The sequence below is a fragment of the Cherax quadricarinatus genome, chromosome 3, assembly GCF_038502225.1.
Source record: "Cherax quadricarinatus isolate ZL_2023a chromosome 3, ASM3850222v1, whole genome shotgun sequence".
NCBI classification, from domain to species: domain Eukaryota; kingdom Metazoa; phylum Arthropoda; class Malacostraca; order Decapoda; family Parastacidae; genus Cherax; species Cherax quadricarinatus.
In genome coordinates this window covers 15288660-15304450 of record NC_091294.1, presented here as the reverse complement: position 1 = coordinate 15304450, position 15791 = coordinate 15288660, and the positions used below count along the sequence as shown (strand labels likewise).

At 45.8% G+C, this 15791-nt stretch overlaps 1 protein-coding gene across 7 annotated transcripts in view; it reads right to left on the bottom strand.

The window, feature by feature from the left end:
- Window positions 1–15791, bottom strand: part of LOC128684111 (ecdysone-induced protein 74EF) — a 1067593-nt gene that overhangs the window by 27985 nt on the left and 1023817 nt on the right. For all 7 annotated transcript variants that reach the window (XM_070090227.1, XM_070090262.1, XM_070090238.1 and 4 more), the window contains 2 exons: window positions 8615–8722; window positions 788–946 (listed from right to left, as the gene is read on the bottom strand). In XM_070090227.1, the coding sequence (XP_069946328.1) occupies window positions 788–946; window positions 8615–8722 (267 nt within the window). The remainder of the gene's footprint in view (window positions 1–787; window positions 947–8614; window positions 8723–15791) is intronic.

Below are 15791 nucleotides of genomic sequence, written 5' to 3'. Positions count from 1 at the left end.
CTCAGTAATATCTGAGCGGTGAGGCTAGAAAATGGATGGATACCTTTGACTGGTTTGAGAGTTTTCCTACATTCGCAGTCCGGCCTGGGACTAGACGCTTCTCTTGCTTGCCTGTTCAACCAGGCTGTTGCTGCTGGCCGCCCGCTGCCCCACATATCCATTATAGCCTAGTTGATCTGGCACTTGGCGGCGGTAATGATCCAGTTTCTTTCTGAAAGCTTCCATAATTCTTCCAGCAATATTTCTGATTAGTGCTGGTAACAGGGTGCAGGGTCTGGAACCACGCATGTTGATAGTGTTCTCTTATTATGCCCATAGCACCCTTACTTTTCCTTGGGTTTATTTCACACTTCTATATGTCACTCCGGTAAGTTGTCATAGCAATGTGCAGATTTAAGACTGAGTCGTTAAGTATGTTCCATGTTAGGCGGTGAGAGTCTTGAAACTAAGAGATGATTGGTGACTTTACCAGATGGGAGAAGCGAGAGAGAAACACGAGGAAAATGACGTAGAAAAGACTACTACAACGAGATGGTGGATACCTCAAGAGCAGAGATCAGTACACTGATGACGAGAGATAATGACCAACTAGAAGAAAGTCAGTTACATACACAAGACTGATCATCATCTCGAAAACTAAGAGAACTTTGAAAGTAAGATGGAATATACTCCAGCAATGTTAGGGAGAACTAAGAGGAAATTAAAACTGAATGTACGGAGAATTAGAAGAATGAGGAGAAGGAAGAGGAATAATGAGGAAGGGGAGGGAAGATGAGGAAGTACATACCTTGAGGTCTGGGGAAGGTGGGTGTGTGAGGCGGCGGCGGCTGTGACGATGACGATCGTATGTGCATTTGTTGAGGTGAGTACGTGGGGCGAAAGGACGGAAGGGGCCCTCCTGTCTCCGCCCCTGAGGAAGGTGAGTCTGGTGTCCTCGACCCGCACACTGTACCACACCGAGATAAAGAGACGCATATTTGAGTTATATTACAACATACGAGAGACAGAGAGACAAATGTGAGTGACCTTGTACGTCAAGAAGATTGACAACACGTCTGAGTGACACTGCACCACCAGGAGATAAGATATATACGAGTTTAGGTGGCAGCATCACAGGGATAAACACTTGTCTAAGTGACACAGCATCACGTTGAGAAACACACTAAATAACATCAGAGGCAGGTAGACACAAGTAACACAGCATCACATTCAGGTAGACACAAGTAACACAGCATCACAGGCAGGTAGACACAAGTAACACAGCATCACAGGCAGGTTGTCACAAGTAACACAGCATCACAGGCAGGTAGACACAAGTAACACAGCATCACAGGCAGGTAGACACAACACAGCATCACAGGCAGGTAGACACAAGTAACACAGCATCACAGGCAGGTTGACACAAGTAACACATCACAGACAGGTAGATACAAGCATCACAGGCAAGTTCACACAGCATCACAAACAAGTAACACACCATCACAAACAGTAACACAGCATCACAGGTAGGTAACACAATATCACAGGCAGGTAACACAGCATCACTGGCAGGTAACACAGCATCACAGGCAGATAACACAGCATCACAATCATTTAACACAGCATTACAAGCAGGTAACACAGCATCACAATCAGGTAACACAGCATCACAGGTAGGTAACACAACATCACAGCCAGGTAACACAACATCAAAGGCAGGTAACACATCACAGCCGGGTAACACAGCATCACAGGCAGGTAACACAACATCACAGCCAGGTAACACATCACAGGCAGGTAACACAGCATCACAACCAGGTAACACAGCATCACAGCCAGGTAACACAGTATCACAGGCAGGTAACACAGCATCACAGGCAGGTAACACAGCATCACAGCCAGGTAACACAGTATCACAGGGAGGTGACACAGCATCACAGCCAGGTAACACAGCATCACAGCCAGGTAACACAGCATCACAGGCAAGTAACACAGCATCACAGGCAGGTAACACAGCATCACAGGTAGGTAACACAGTATCATAGCCAGGTAACACAACATCACAGCCAGGTAACACAGTATCACAGGCAGGTAACACAGCATCAGAGCCAGGTAAGACAGCATCACAGCCAGGTAACACAGCATCACAGGCAGGTAACACAGCATCACAAGCAGGTAACACAGCATCACAGGCAGGTAACACAGCATCACAGGCAGGTAACACAGCATCACAGGCAGGTAACACAGCATCACAGCCAGGTAACACAGCATCACAGGCAGGTAACACAGCATCACAGGCAGGTAACACAGCATCACAGGCAGGTAACACAGCATCACAAGCAGGTAACACAGCATCACAGCCAGGTAACACAGCATCACAGGCAGGTAACACAGCATCACAGGCAGGTAACACAACATCACAGCCAGGTAACACAGCATCACAGGCAGGTAACACAGCATCACAGGCAGGTAACACAGCATCACAGCCAGGTAACACAGCATCACAGGCAGGTAACACAGCATCACAGCCAGGTAACACAGCATCACAGCCAGGTAGCACAGCATCACAGCCAGGTAACACATCACAGCCAGGTAACACAGCATCACAGCCAGGTAACACAGCATCACAGCCAGGTAATACAGCATCACAGGCAGGTAACAGCATCACAGGCAGGTAACACAGCATCACAGGCAGGTAACACAGCATCACAGGCAGGTAACACAGCATCACAGGCAGGTAACACAGCATCACAGGCAGGTAACACAGCATCACAGCCAAGTAACACAGCATCACAGCCAGGTAACAGCATCACAGCCAGGTAACACAGCATCACAGGCAGGTAACACAGCATCACAGCCAGGTAACACAGCATCACAGCCAGGTAACACAGCATCACAGGCAGGTAACACAGCATCACAGGCAGGTAACACAGCATCACAGCCAGGTAACAAAGCATCACAGGCAGGTAACACAGCATCACAGGCAGGTAACACAGCATCACAGCCAGGTAACACAGCATCACAGCCAGGTAACAGCATCACAGCCAGGTAACACAGCATCACAGGCAGGTAACACAGCATCACAGGAAGGTAACACAGCATCACAGGCAGGTAACACAGTATCACAGCCAGGTAACACAGCATCACAGGCAGGTAACACAGCATCACAGGCAGGTAACACAGCATCACAGGCAGGTAACACAGCATCACAGGCAGGTAACACAGCATCACAGGCAGGTAACACAGCATCACAGGAAGGTAACACAGCATCACAGCCAGGTAACACAGCATCACAGGCAGGTAACACAGCATCACAGGCAGGTAACACAGCATCACAGCCAGGTAACACAGCATCTCAGCCAGGTAACACAGCATCACAGCCAGGTAACACAGCATCACAGGCAGGTAACACAGCATCACAGGCAGGTAACACAGCATCACAGCCAGGTAACACAGCATCACAGGTAACACAGCATCACAGCCAGGTAACACAGCATCACAGGCAGGTAACACAGCATCACAGCCAGGTAACACAGCATCACAGGTAACACAGCATCACAGCCAGGTAACACAGCATCACAGGCAGGTAACACAGCATCACAGCCAGGTAACACAGCATCACAGGTAACACAGCATCACAGCCAGGTAACACAGCATCACAGGCAGGTAACACAGCATCACAGCCAGGTAACACAGCATCACAGGCAGGTAACACAGCATCACAGGCAGGTAACACAGCATCACAGGTAACACAGCATCACAGGCAGGTAACACAGCATCACAGGTAACACAGCATCACAGGCAGGTAACACAGCATCACAGGCAGGTAACACAGCATCACAGGTAACACAGCATCACAGCCAGGTAACACAGCATCACAGGTAACACAGCATCACAGGCAGGTAACACAGCATCACAGGTAACACAGCATCACAGGCAGGTAACACAGCATCACAGGTAACACAGCATCACAGCCAGGTAACACAGCATCACAGGTAACACAGCATCACAGGCAGGTAACACAGCATCACAGGTAACACAGCATCACAGGCAGGTAACACAGCATCACAGGCAGGTAACACAGCATCACAGGTAACACAGCATCACAGCCAGGTAACACAGCATCACAGGTAACACAGCATCACAGGCAGGTAACACAGCATCACAGGCAGGTAACACAGCATCACAGGTAACACAGCATCACAGCCAGGTAACACAACATCACAGGTAACACAGCATCACAGGCAGGTAACACAGCATCACAGGTAACACAGCATCACAGCGGAAGTGAACAATAAGAGACTTGTGTTAAAGGATACAAATATCTTAAGTTTTACAACTGAAAACGTGGAATTGGAAGTTTAAGAAAAAAATCTACACATCTTCAGAGGAATGACAACAACAATAATCTCTACACATTTGTTTGAACTAATAAAAAGAGGGAGGGGAGGGGGGAGGGGGGAGGGGGAGGGGAGGGGTGGGGAGGGACAGAAATGTCAGGTCAGGGGTATTTATGGGGTGACTACCAGGCGGTGATGGTTCAACACAGGTTACCTGGTAGTCACTACCAGGCGGTGATGGTTCAACACAGGTTACCTGGTAGTCACTACCAGGCGGTGATGGTTCAACACAGGTTACCTGGTAGTCACTACCAGGCGGTGATGGTTCAACACAGGTTACCTGGTAGTCACTACCAGGTGGTGATGGCTCAACACAGGTTACCTGGTAGTCACTACCAGGTGGTGATGGCTCAACACAGGTTACCTGGTAGTCACTACCAGGTGGTGATGGCTCAACACACGTTACCTGGTAGTCACTACCAGGTGGTGATGGCTCAACACAGGTTACCTGGTAGTCACTACCAGGTGGTGATGGCTCAACACAGGTTACCTGGTAGTCACTACCAGGTGGTGATGGCTCAACACAGGTTACCTGGTAGTCACTACCAGGTGGTGATGGCTCAACACAGGTTACCTGGTAGTCACTACCAGGTGGTGATGGCTCAACACAGGTTACCTGGTAGTCACTACCAGGTGGTGATGGCTCAACACAGGTTACCTGGTAGTCACTACCAGGTGGTAACTACTGTGAAATTATAACAGTAATATCACTACTATTTATAATAAATAAGAATTATGACAATGGTGATAAAATAACGATATAAACATTAACACAATAATAATAATAATAATAATAATAATAATAATAATAATAATCCCATTAATAAGGTGTGAATACTAGTAGCTAACTGGTCTACCACTAGTAGCTACCTGGTCTACCACTAGTAGCTAACTGGTCTACCACTAGTAGCTACCTGGTCTACCACTAGTAGCTACCTGGTCTACCACTAGTAGCTAACTGGTCTACCACTAGTAGCTACCTGGTCTACCACTAGTAGTTACCTGGTCTACCACTAGTAGCTACCTGGTCTACCACTAGTAGTTACCTGGTCTACCACTAGTAGCTAACTGGTCTACCACTAGTAGCTACCTGGTCTACCACTAGTAGCTACCTGGTCTACCACTAGTAGTTACCTGGTCTACCACTAGTAGCTACCTGGTCTACCACTAGTAGTTACCTGGTCTACCACTAGTAGCTACCTGGTCTTCCACTAGTAGGTACCTGGTCTACCACTAATAGTTACCTGGTCTACCACTAGTGGTTACCTGGTCTACCACTAGTAGCTACCTGGTCTACCACTAGTAGCTACCTGGTCTACCACTAGTAGCTACCTGGTCTACAACTAGTAGTTACTTGGTCTACCACTAGTAGCTAACTGGTCTACCACTAGTAGTTACCTTGTCTACCACTAGTAGCTACTTGGTCTACCCCTAGTAGTTACCTGGTTTACCACTAGTAGCCACCTGGTCTACCACTAGCAGTTACGTGGTCTACCACTAGTAGTTACCTGGTCTACCACTAGTAGCTAACTGGTCTACCACTAGTAGTTACCTTGTCTACCACTAGTAGCTACCTGGTCTACCACTAGCAGCTACCTGGTCTACCACTAGTAGTTACCTGGTCTGTCACTAGTAGTTACCTGGTCTACCACTAGTAGTTACCTGGTCTACCACTAGTAGCTACCTGGTCTACCCCTAGTAGTTACCTGGTTTACTGCTAGTAGCTACCTGGTCTACCCCTAGTAGCTACTTGGTCTACCCCTAGTAGTTACCTGGTTTACCACTAGTAGCCACCTGGTCTACCACTAGCAGTTACGTGGTCTATCACTAGTAGTTACCTGGTCTACCACTAGTAGCTAACTGGTCTACCACTAGTAGTTACCTTGTCTACCACTAGTAGCTACCTGGTCTACCACTAGTAGCTACCTGGTCTACCACTAGTAACCTGGTCTACCACTAGTAGCTACCTGGTCTACCACTAGTGGCTACCTGGTCTACCACTAGTAGTTAACTGGTCTGTCCACCGTTTTCTTCCTTCTATCACATAAGACTCCAGTTTCCCTCACAAAAATAACTTTGGAGGTCCCTTCAGCCTCCCTCCCTTCTTTCCTCTTTCTCTCCTCCCAGGTCAAAGGTCAAATGGGTCACCTGTCGTACCGGTCTCTCAGTGGTCTGACCTTGCATGTCCTCCAGTTGACTGAGATGGTCACTTCTGTTGCAGTTTGGAGGGAGAACGAGGACGCTGTTGTAGCAGTGACAATGGTAATGTCATAATGTTGTAGCAGTGACAATGGTAATGTCATAATGTTGTAGCAGTGACAGTAATACTGTCATAATGTTGTAGCAGTGACAATGGTAATGTCATAATGTTGTAGCAGTGACAATGGTAATGTCATAATGTTGTAGCAGTGACAGTAATACTGTCATAATGTTGTAGCAGTGACAATGGTAATGTCATAATGTTGTAGCAGTGACAGTAATACTGTCATAACGTTGTAGCAGTGACAATGGTAATGTCATAATGTTGTAGCAGTGACAGTAATACTGTCATAATGTTGTAGCAGTGACAATGGTAATGTCATAATGTTGTAGCAGTGACAGTAATTCTGTCATAATGTAGCAGTGACAATGGTAATGTCATAATGTTATAGCAGTGACAATGGTAATGTCATAATGTTGTAGCAGTGACAATGGTAATGTCATAATGTTGTAGCAGTGACAATGGTAATGTCGTAATGTTATAGCAGTGACAGTAATACTGTCATAATGTTGTAGCAGTGACAATGGTAATGTCATAATGTTGTAGCAGTGACAGTAATACTGTCATAATGTTGTAGCAGTGACAATGGTAATGTCGTAATGTTGTAGCAGTGACAGTAATACTGTCATAATGTTGTAGCAGTGACAATGGTAATGTCATAATGTTGTAGCAGTGACAGTAATACTGTCATAATGTTGTAGCAGTGACAATGGTAATGTCATAATGTTGTAGCAGTGACAATGGTAATGTCATAATGTTGTAGTAGTGACAATGGTAATGTCGTAATGTTGTAGCAGTGACAGTAATACTGTCATAATGTTGTAGCAGTGACAATGGTAATGTCATAATGTTGTAGCAGTGACAGTAATACTGTCATAATGTTGTAGCAGTGACAGTAATACTGTCATAATGTTGTAGCAGTGACAATGGTAATGTCATAATGTTGTAGCAGTGACAATGGTAATGTCATAATGTTGTAGCAGTGACAGTAATACTGTCATAATGTTGTAGCAGTGACAATGGTAATGGTGTGTGTGTGTGTGTGTGTGTGTGTGTGTGTGTGTGTGTGTGTGTGTGTGTGTGTGTGTGTGTGTGTGTGTGTGTGTGTGTGTATGGCAACTGGAGATCATGTAGGGATGAGGGTGGCAGATGGGTAGGCCTAGTCATGGCCAATTTTGTCTGCTAAAACTGCTAGTCCCTTGTTCACCCCCTACTCCACCCATTTCCCCAACCTCCACCCTCTCAACCTCCACGTCTTCCAACACCACAACCACAATATCGTTTGTAACATGGCCTGGTAGTCTCATTAACCTATTTCGTGTCGTCTATTTAATCTGTTTTGTGTCGTCTATTTAACCTGTTTTGTGTCCATTTAACGTGTTTTGTGTCGTCTATTTAATGTTCTGTGTCGTCTATTTAAGGTGTGCTCTGTCGTTTTATTATGTAAATGGTGTTGATCAAAGGTGTGGTGTTTGTAAGTGTTCAGCGAAGATGAGGCGGCGGAGGAGGTAATACAAGTGCAAGAAAATTAAGTGAGAGGAGTATATTAAGCGACAGCAAGACAGTGGAGAGTGCGTGGCCTTGTCCGAGGCGTCATTTTAGTAGTTCTGGACTCGTGAGGCCGGGGGGGGTGGGGGGGCGTTCACTCAAATGGTCCTGGACTCTTAACTTACAAGAAGAGTCACTCAAGGCGTCCTGAACCTATGAGATGGATCAGTTATGAAGTCCTCTACTTAAAAAGATGGTTCAATCAAGAAGTATAGTACTTGATTTATGAGAGGGGGGTAAGTGGCGAGGTCCCCGACTTACGAGAAAGAATGTATTTAAAGTCTGGTCTTTAGACTCGTCATTAATAAGCAATGCAAGAAAAGGGAAGATCGAGAGAAATTGGATAAAAAAAAGGAGTGAAGGAAAGTTAATAAAGAGAACAAGGGAGATAAAAAAGAGAGTTTGAAGGGAGAGGCTGTAGACCTACCTGTGAGGTGTAGTCTGGTCTTGGACTCGTCATTACTGGTGTGTCCGCTGGATGAGTCCACGTCTGATACGCCAGAGTCCGCGGGGGAGGGAGGCAGGGACCCGCCCACTGCAACACACAAAGAGAAAAACATAGGGAAATAAGTACATCAATGGCAGTAAAAAAAAAGAGAGAGAGAAATGCTAGTAGACCATTCTTGTTGCAAGCGTCGTGCCTGTCCACTGCTGCCTTCAACACTGCTACCACTACCCTCGAAATTCTCTCTCTCTCTCTCTCTCTCTCTCTCTCTCACACACACACACACACACACATACACAGCGATCAGTGAAGAGTCGGGGCCAGGAGCTATGTTTCGACCTCTGCAACCACAAATAGGCGAGTACAAATAGGCGAGTACACACACCTTTTTAGCCAGCCCTGCCTTCCTCAGGTCGAGATTACAAGAAACTACTGTGATAAATGTCTTCTAAATAACTAGAGAGAGAGAGAGAGAGAGAGAGAGAGAGAGAGAGAGAGAGAGAGAGAGAGAGAGAGAGAGAGAGAGAGAGAGAGAGAGAGAGAGAGAGAGAGAGAGAGAGAGAGAGAGAGAGCCTGATAAGCTGGTAAACTATAAATAACCAGCCCTGGTATGAATGACCGATGGCAACCTTCCCTTCACCCCCCTCCCTTCCTCCACATTTTTCGTTGCCTAGGTTACCGCTGGCTCAGGCATCAACCGGAAGTACCTATGAAAATATATAAGACTTGAAAAGAGAAAGTCTTATGAGAAAAACTGAAGCATACCTATGTTGACTTTCTTATTCTGTCTTCTGCCATGATAAATAAAAGACAAGTTGAACTTTATAACATTATATATAAGTTTACCCGGGACGCTGCTGGTAAGAAGAGCAAAGGAGTGTTTGATCTGAGTGAACAAGACAATATTGTCAACACCAATGTTGAGAGTCTCACCCACGATATTTATCTTTCAACTAAAACCGAAGAGCCGTTATCTTCCTTCAGCTCACAATAAAGTTGCTTTATTAGCATGTTAAAGACGAAGATTTTATTTAATGTTCAGTAACGTTTGTAAAAGAGTGCAGGGTGAAGGTGAAGTCACCTGTGAGCCACAACTTTCATCCGACCGGTTCAATTAATAACTCTTGTGCATTTGGCGTGAAACCTTGTTCCCCATGCGAGTCACTCCATGAATGAATGGAAGCCTGTGCTTGCCAGAGTTTTTATTTATAAGCGAGTGAGTTGTCGCCTCCGACAACTTTACCTCTGTTCTTGCAGTTAGCAATTGAGGCGGCCTTTCTGGATCTCGGATGCGCGGTCTCCGCAGTAAAATGGTCATGGGACTGCCACTGAGGAATGTATTCATCCTGGAGATCCACTAGGTAGTGAGGACGCTGCCAGCCTCTGAGAGGATGCCATCTGCCACAAACAGGTGGTGAGGACACAGGATAGCTGGTCAGTTATCCACCTGTCATAACATCGTAAGTTATCATTCATTCCCTCCATCACATTCACTATACTTTGCTACGAGTGTTCATCCGGTAATCTGCTTGTGACTAGGTGCTCACCCACGGCCGCCTCCACACAAGTAACAAATACATTTTGTTCGCGCGCGCACGCACGCACGCTCGCAAGCTCTCTCTCTCTCTCTCTCTCTCTCTCTCTCTCTCTCTCTCTCTCTCTCTCTCTCTCTCTCTCTCTCTCTCTCTCTCTCACTACTACTACTGTCATTCCACGGAACTTAATCTACTCTTCCACAAACCACCTCATCCATCCATCTGTCCGTTATCACCCACTCTACCTACATTCCAGCCCAACCACCCTACTCACTACATCACAGCCCAACCACCCTACTCACTACATCACAGCCCAACCACCCTACTCACTACATCACAACCCAACCACCCTACTCACTACATCACAGTCCATCCACCCTACTCACTACATCACAGCCCATCCACCCTACTCACTACATCACAGCCCACCCACCCTTCTCACTACATTCCAGCCCAACCACCCTACTCACTACATCACAGCCCATCCACCCTACTCACTACATCACAGCCCATCCACCCTACTCACTACATCACAACCCAACCACCCTACTCACTACATCACAGCCCAACCACCCTACTCAATACATCACAGCCCAACCACCCTACTCACTACATCACAGCCCATCCACCCTATTCACTGCATCACAGCCTACCCACCCTATTCACTGCATCACAGCCCACCCACCCACTGCACCACCATACCACACCTTGCCCACCCGCAGCGCTTGCTATAGGATACACCACAAACCACCACTCTATCCTGCAGCTACCACACAACCTTATCACAGAAACAAATCACGACACACACACAACACACACACACACACACACACACACACACACACACACACACACACACATACACACACACACACACACACACACACACACACACACATAGTACTCGCTCTTATCGTGCTAGTGGCGCAGGGGCGCCACTAGCACGATAAGACATAATAAGGGTCAGGGGCCCCAAGACTGTTCAACTGCCTCCCAGCATACATAAGGGGGATTACCAATAGACCCCTGGCTGTCTTCAAGAAGGCGCAGGACAGGCACCTAAAGTCAGTACTTGATCAGCCGGGCTGTGGTTCATACGTCGGGTTGCGTGCGGCCAACAGTAACAGCCTGGTTGATCAGGCCCTGATCCACCATAAGGCCTGTTTACAGACCGAGCCGCGGGGGCGTTGACCCCCGAAACCCTCTCCAAGTATACTCTAGGTATATATATTATATACAAACACACACACGAGTGGCCAGGAGCTGTGATTAAACCCATACACTCACATATAGGTGAATACACATACATACACACACTTAGTGATCTGTGAGAAGAAGTTACTACTACTGGTACCATAGGTAGTGATGATAACACTAGTGGTAGAGATTTTGATGATAACTTAGGTAGTAATGTTAGTACCACCACCATCACTAATGGTGTTGGTGACTGTGATGATGATGATGACAGTGGTGGTGGTGGCTGTGATGATGGTAGTGGTGGTGATGGTGGTGGTTGTGGTGGTTGTGGTGGTGGTGGTGGTGGTGGCGGCAGTGGTGGTGACGGTGGCGGCGTCGCAGTGCGGGCGGCGGGAGGGGGGCGGTGGGGGAAGGTAAGGTGGGAGGGTGAAGGGGGGAACTCATCTCAGTTCCGGGGGGGGAGGGGTCAGGGTCGTTTAGGGTCGCTCCAAGATCTCTTCCTCTTTTTGGTACAAAGAGTACGAACCCTGGACACAGCAACGGGCTGACAAAGGGGAAAATGAGAAGGAAAACAAAGGGGAGGAGAGGGGAAGGGAGGGGGTAAATATGTTCGAAACGTCATGACCTGTTCGAAACTCGTGATTTGTTCGAAGTTTCCTTTCTTCACGACCCTGAAAATGACCCGGTGGCACTCGAGTGAATACTGGGCGGTGGCACTCTTGTGAGTGAATACTGGGCGGTGGCACTCTTGTGAGTGAATACTGGGCGGTGGCACTCTTGTGAGTGAATACTGGGCTGTAGCACTCTTGTGAGTGAATACTGGGCTGTGGCACTCTTGTGAGTGAATACTGGGCTGTGGCACTCATATGGGACAAACACTTACTGGCACACAGGTGAGTGACACTAATTTAAAGCTTCCTATGATGACGTGTATGGTGAAGCAAAGCTCATGATTGATTGTGTCAGTGTACACGTATCACTATCATGATCTACAAGTATCACTATCATGATCTACAAGTATCACTATCATGATCTACAAGTATCACTACCATGATCTACAAGTATCACTACCATGATCTACAAGTATCACTATCATGACCTACAAGTATCACTATCATGATCTACAAGTATCATTATCATGACCTACAAGTATCACTATCATGATCTACAAGTACCACTATCATGACCTACAAGTATCACTATCATGACCTACAAGTATCACTATCATGATCTACAAGTACCACTATCATGACCTACAAGTATCACTATCATGACCTACAAGTATCACTATCATGACCTACAAGTATCACTATCATGACCTACAAGTATCACTATCATGATCTACAAGTATCACTATCATGATCTACAAGTACCACTATCATGACCTACAAGTATCACTATCATGACCTACAAGTATCACTATCATGATCTACAAGTACCACTATCATGACCTACAAGTATCACTATCATGATCTACAAGTATCATTATCATGACCTACAAGTATCACTATCATGATCTACAAGTATCATTATCATGACCTACAAGTATCACTATCATGACCTACAAGTATCACTATCATGACCTACAAGTATCACTATCATGACCTACAAGTATCACTATCATGATCTACAAGTACCACTATCATGACCTACAAGTATCACTATCATGACCTACAAGTATCACTATCATGATCTACAGGTATCACTATCATGATCTACAGGCATCACTATCATGATCTACAGGTATCACTATCATGACCTACAAGTATCACTATCATGACCTACAAGTATCACTATCATGATCTACAGGTATCACTATCATGATCTACAGGCATCACTATCATGATCTACAGGTATCACTATCATGATCTACAAGTATCACTATCATGATCTACAGGTATCACTATCATGATCTACAGGCATCACTATCATGATCTACAGGCATCACTATCATGATCTACAAGTATCACTATCATGATCTACAGGTATCACTATCATGACATATAAGTATCACTATCATGACCTACAGGTATCACTATCATGATCTACAGGCATCACTATCATGATCTACAGGTATCACTATCATGACCTACAAGTACCACTATCATGACCTACAAGTACCACTATCATGACCTACAAGTATCACTATCATGACCTACAGGTATCACTATCATGATCTACAAGTATCACTATCATGATCTACAGGTATCACTATCATGACATATAAGTATCACTATCATGACCTACTGGTATCACTATCATGACCTACAAGTACCACTATCATGACCTACAAGTATCACTATCATGACCTACAGGTATCACTATCATGATCTACAAGTATCACTATCATGACCTACTGGTATCACTATCATGATCTACAGGTATCACTATCATGACATATAAGTATCACTATCATAACCTACAAGTATCACTACCATGACCTACAGGTATCACTATCATGATCTACAGGCATCACTATCATGATCTACAGGTATCACTATCATGACCTACAAGTATCACTATCATGACCTACAGGTATCACTATCATGATCTACAGGCATCACTATCATGATCTACAGGCATCACTATCATGATCTACAGGTATCACTATCATGATCTACAGGTATCACTATCATGATCTACAGGTATCACTATCATGATCTACAGGTATCACTATCATGATCTACAGGTATCACTATCATGATCTACAGGTATCACTATCATGATCTACAGGTATCACTATCATGATCTACAGGTATCACTATCATGATCTACAGGTATCACTATCATGATCTACAGGTATCACTATCATGATCTACAGGTATCACTATCATGATCTACAGGTATCACTATCATGATCTACAGGTATCACTATCATGATCTACAGGTATCACTATCATGATCTACAGGTATCACTATCATGATCTACAGGTATCACTATCATGATCTACAGGTATCACTATCATGATCTACAGGTATCACTATCATGACCTACAAATATCAGTATCTTTACTAATTAACATTATTTAATCGCAGCAAATCCTGCAAATATTAATCAGATGAGTACACAAAGAGAGAGCTCAATAAGTGTAAAGGAACCAAGACTCTTCAAGCTGCTCCCTTCGTGAGTAATAGTAATTACCAGTCAACCCATGGCTGTCTTCAAGAGGTAACTTGGTAAGTTCCTCATCAGCTAGAATGATGATGCATACATTAGACTACGTTAAGTTAGGACCAACAGCTTGGTCGATCCGGGGACGGCAACCAGGAGGTCTAGTCTTGAACCGGGTAGCGGGGGCGGTGACCCCCTGAAATAGACTGCAGGTAACCTTGGTTACAAGGTACTTAAAAGTGCTCGAGGCTGGCTTTACGTGCACACACTCTTACTATGCAACAAACTGAGATATATGTTGAGATACGCTGAGGTGCATGTTGGAGTGAATGTTTATCTTATTCTCCACACACTACAACATTCTTCCACTCAGAAATGTGACTGTTCTACATTCACCCATTCAAATCATTGTGTAAGTGTGGTGATGGTGGTGATACTGTGGTGGAAGTACTGGTGGTGGTGATAGTGTAGTGGAGGTGATGGTGGTGGTGATAGTGTAGTGGTAGAGGTGGTGGTAGTGTGGTGGTGGGGGGCAGCGGGTGGTGGTGGCAGCAGCAACACCGCCCCCGCATAACCTTCACTTCCAGCCTCGGTTCTTCCTCGCGTCTTTAAAAAGTGCGTCACCAGCGGCCAGTGACGTAACTGCCGCTATTTTCGTGTGGATCAATAGGTAACTTTGCGATCAGGCGCCGTGTCCGGATCCGTGGGCGCGGCCGCGGCTCCCGCCCACGCTCGCCTCAACCCCAACATCACCAACTGACCCCTGCAATTGCCCTACTTTAGCAACGTATAATCGGAGCTGCACCGATGAATCCTGTAGGTAAACAGTGTGATATATGAAAAAAAGAGTGTAAATGTGGGTGCAATGCAGCAGTGTGCCAGTGGTTCCAGACGATCGTACCCTTGAGAATCCAGGCTGTTCTATGACGTCACAACCTGGGTTGCCACAAGGTCAATAATTTACCTTAGCTTCGTGTTTGGTATCGCACAACCTGTCTTCCACTGACCTAAACCCGACGCTGATCTGTGATACAGCACAACACATTTCAACCAACACCAAGCCACGGACTGGAAGGCACCAGAGAGCATGTTTTCCCACGGACAACATATGTTGGTGTTAGTGAAGGGCTGTGGTAGATATGAGGTCACATCAGTAGCCATGTTGTGGATTTTCCAGTAAAGTAGCCACTCTCACTGCAGGAAACTTAGTGTCACCCACTGAACGTGATGTAATGACCCACTCACCACCACTGCTGGAACTGTTGCGTGGTACAACCTCCCCCCCCTCCCGTGACACACGCTTAAGTTTAACTAA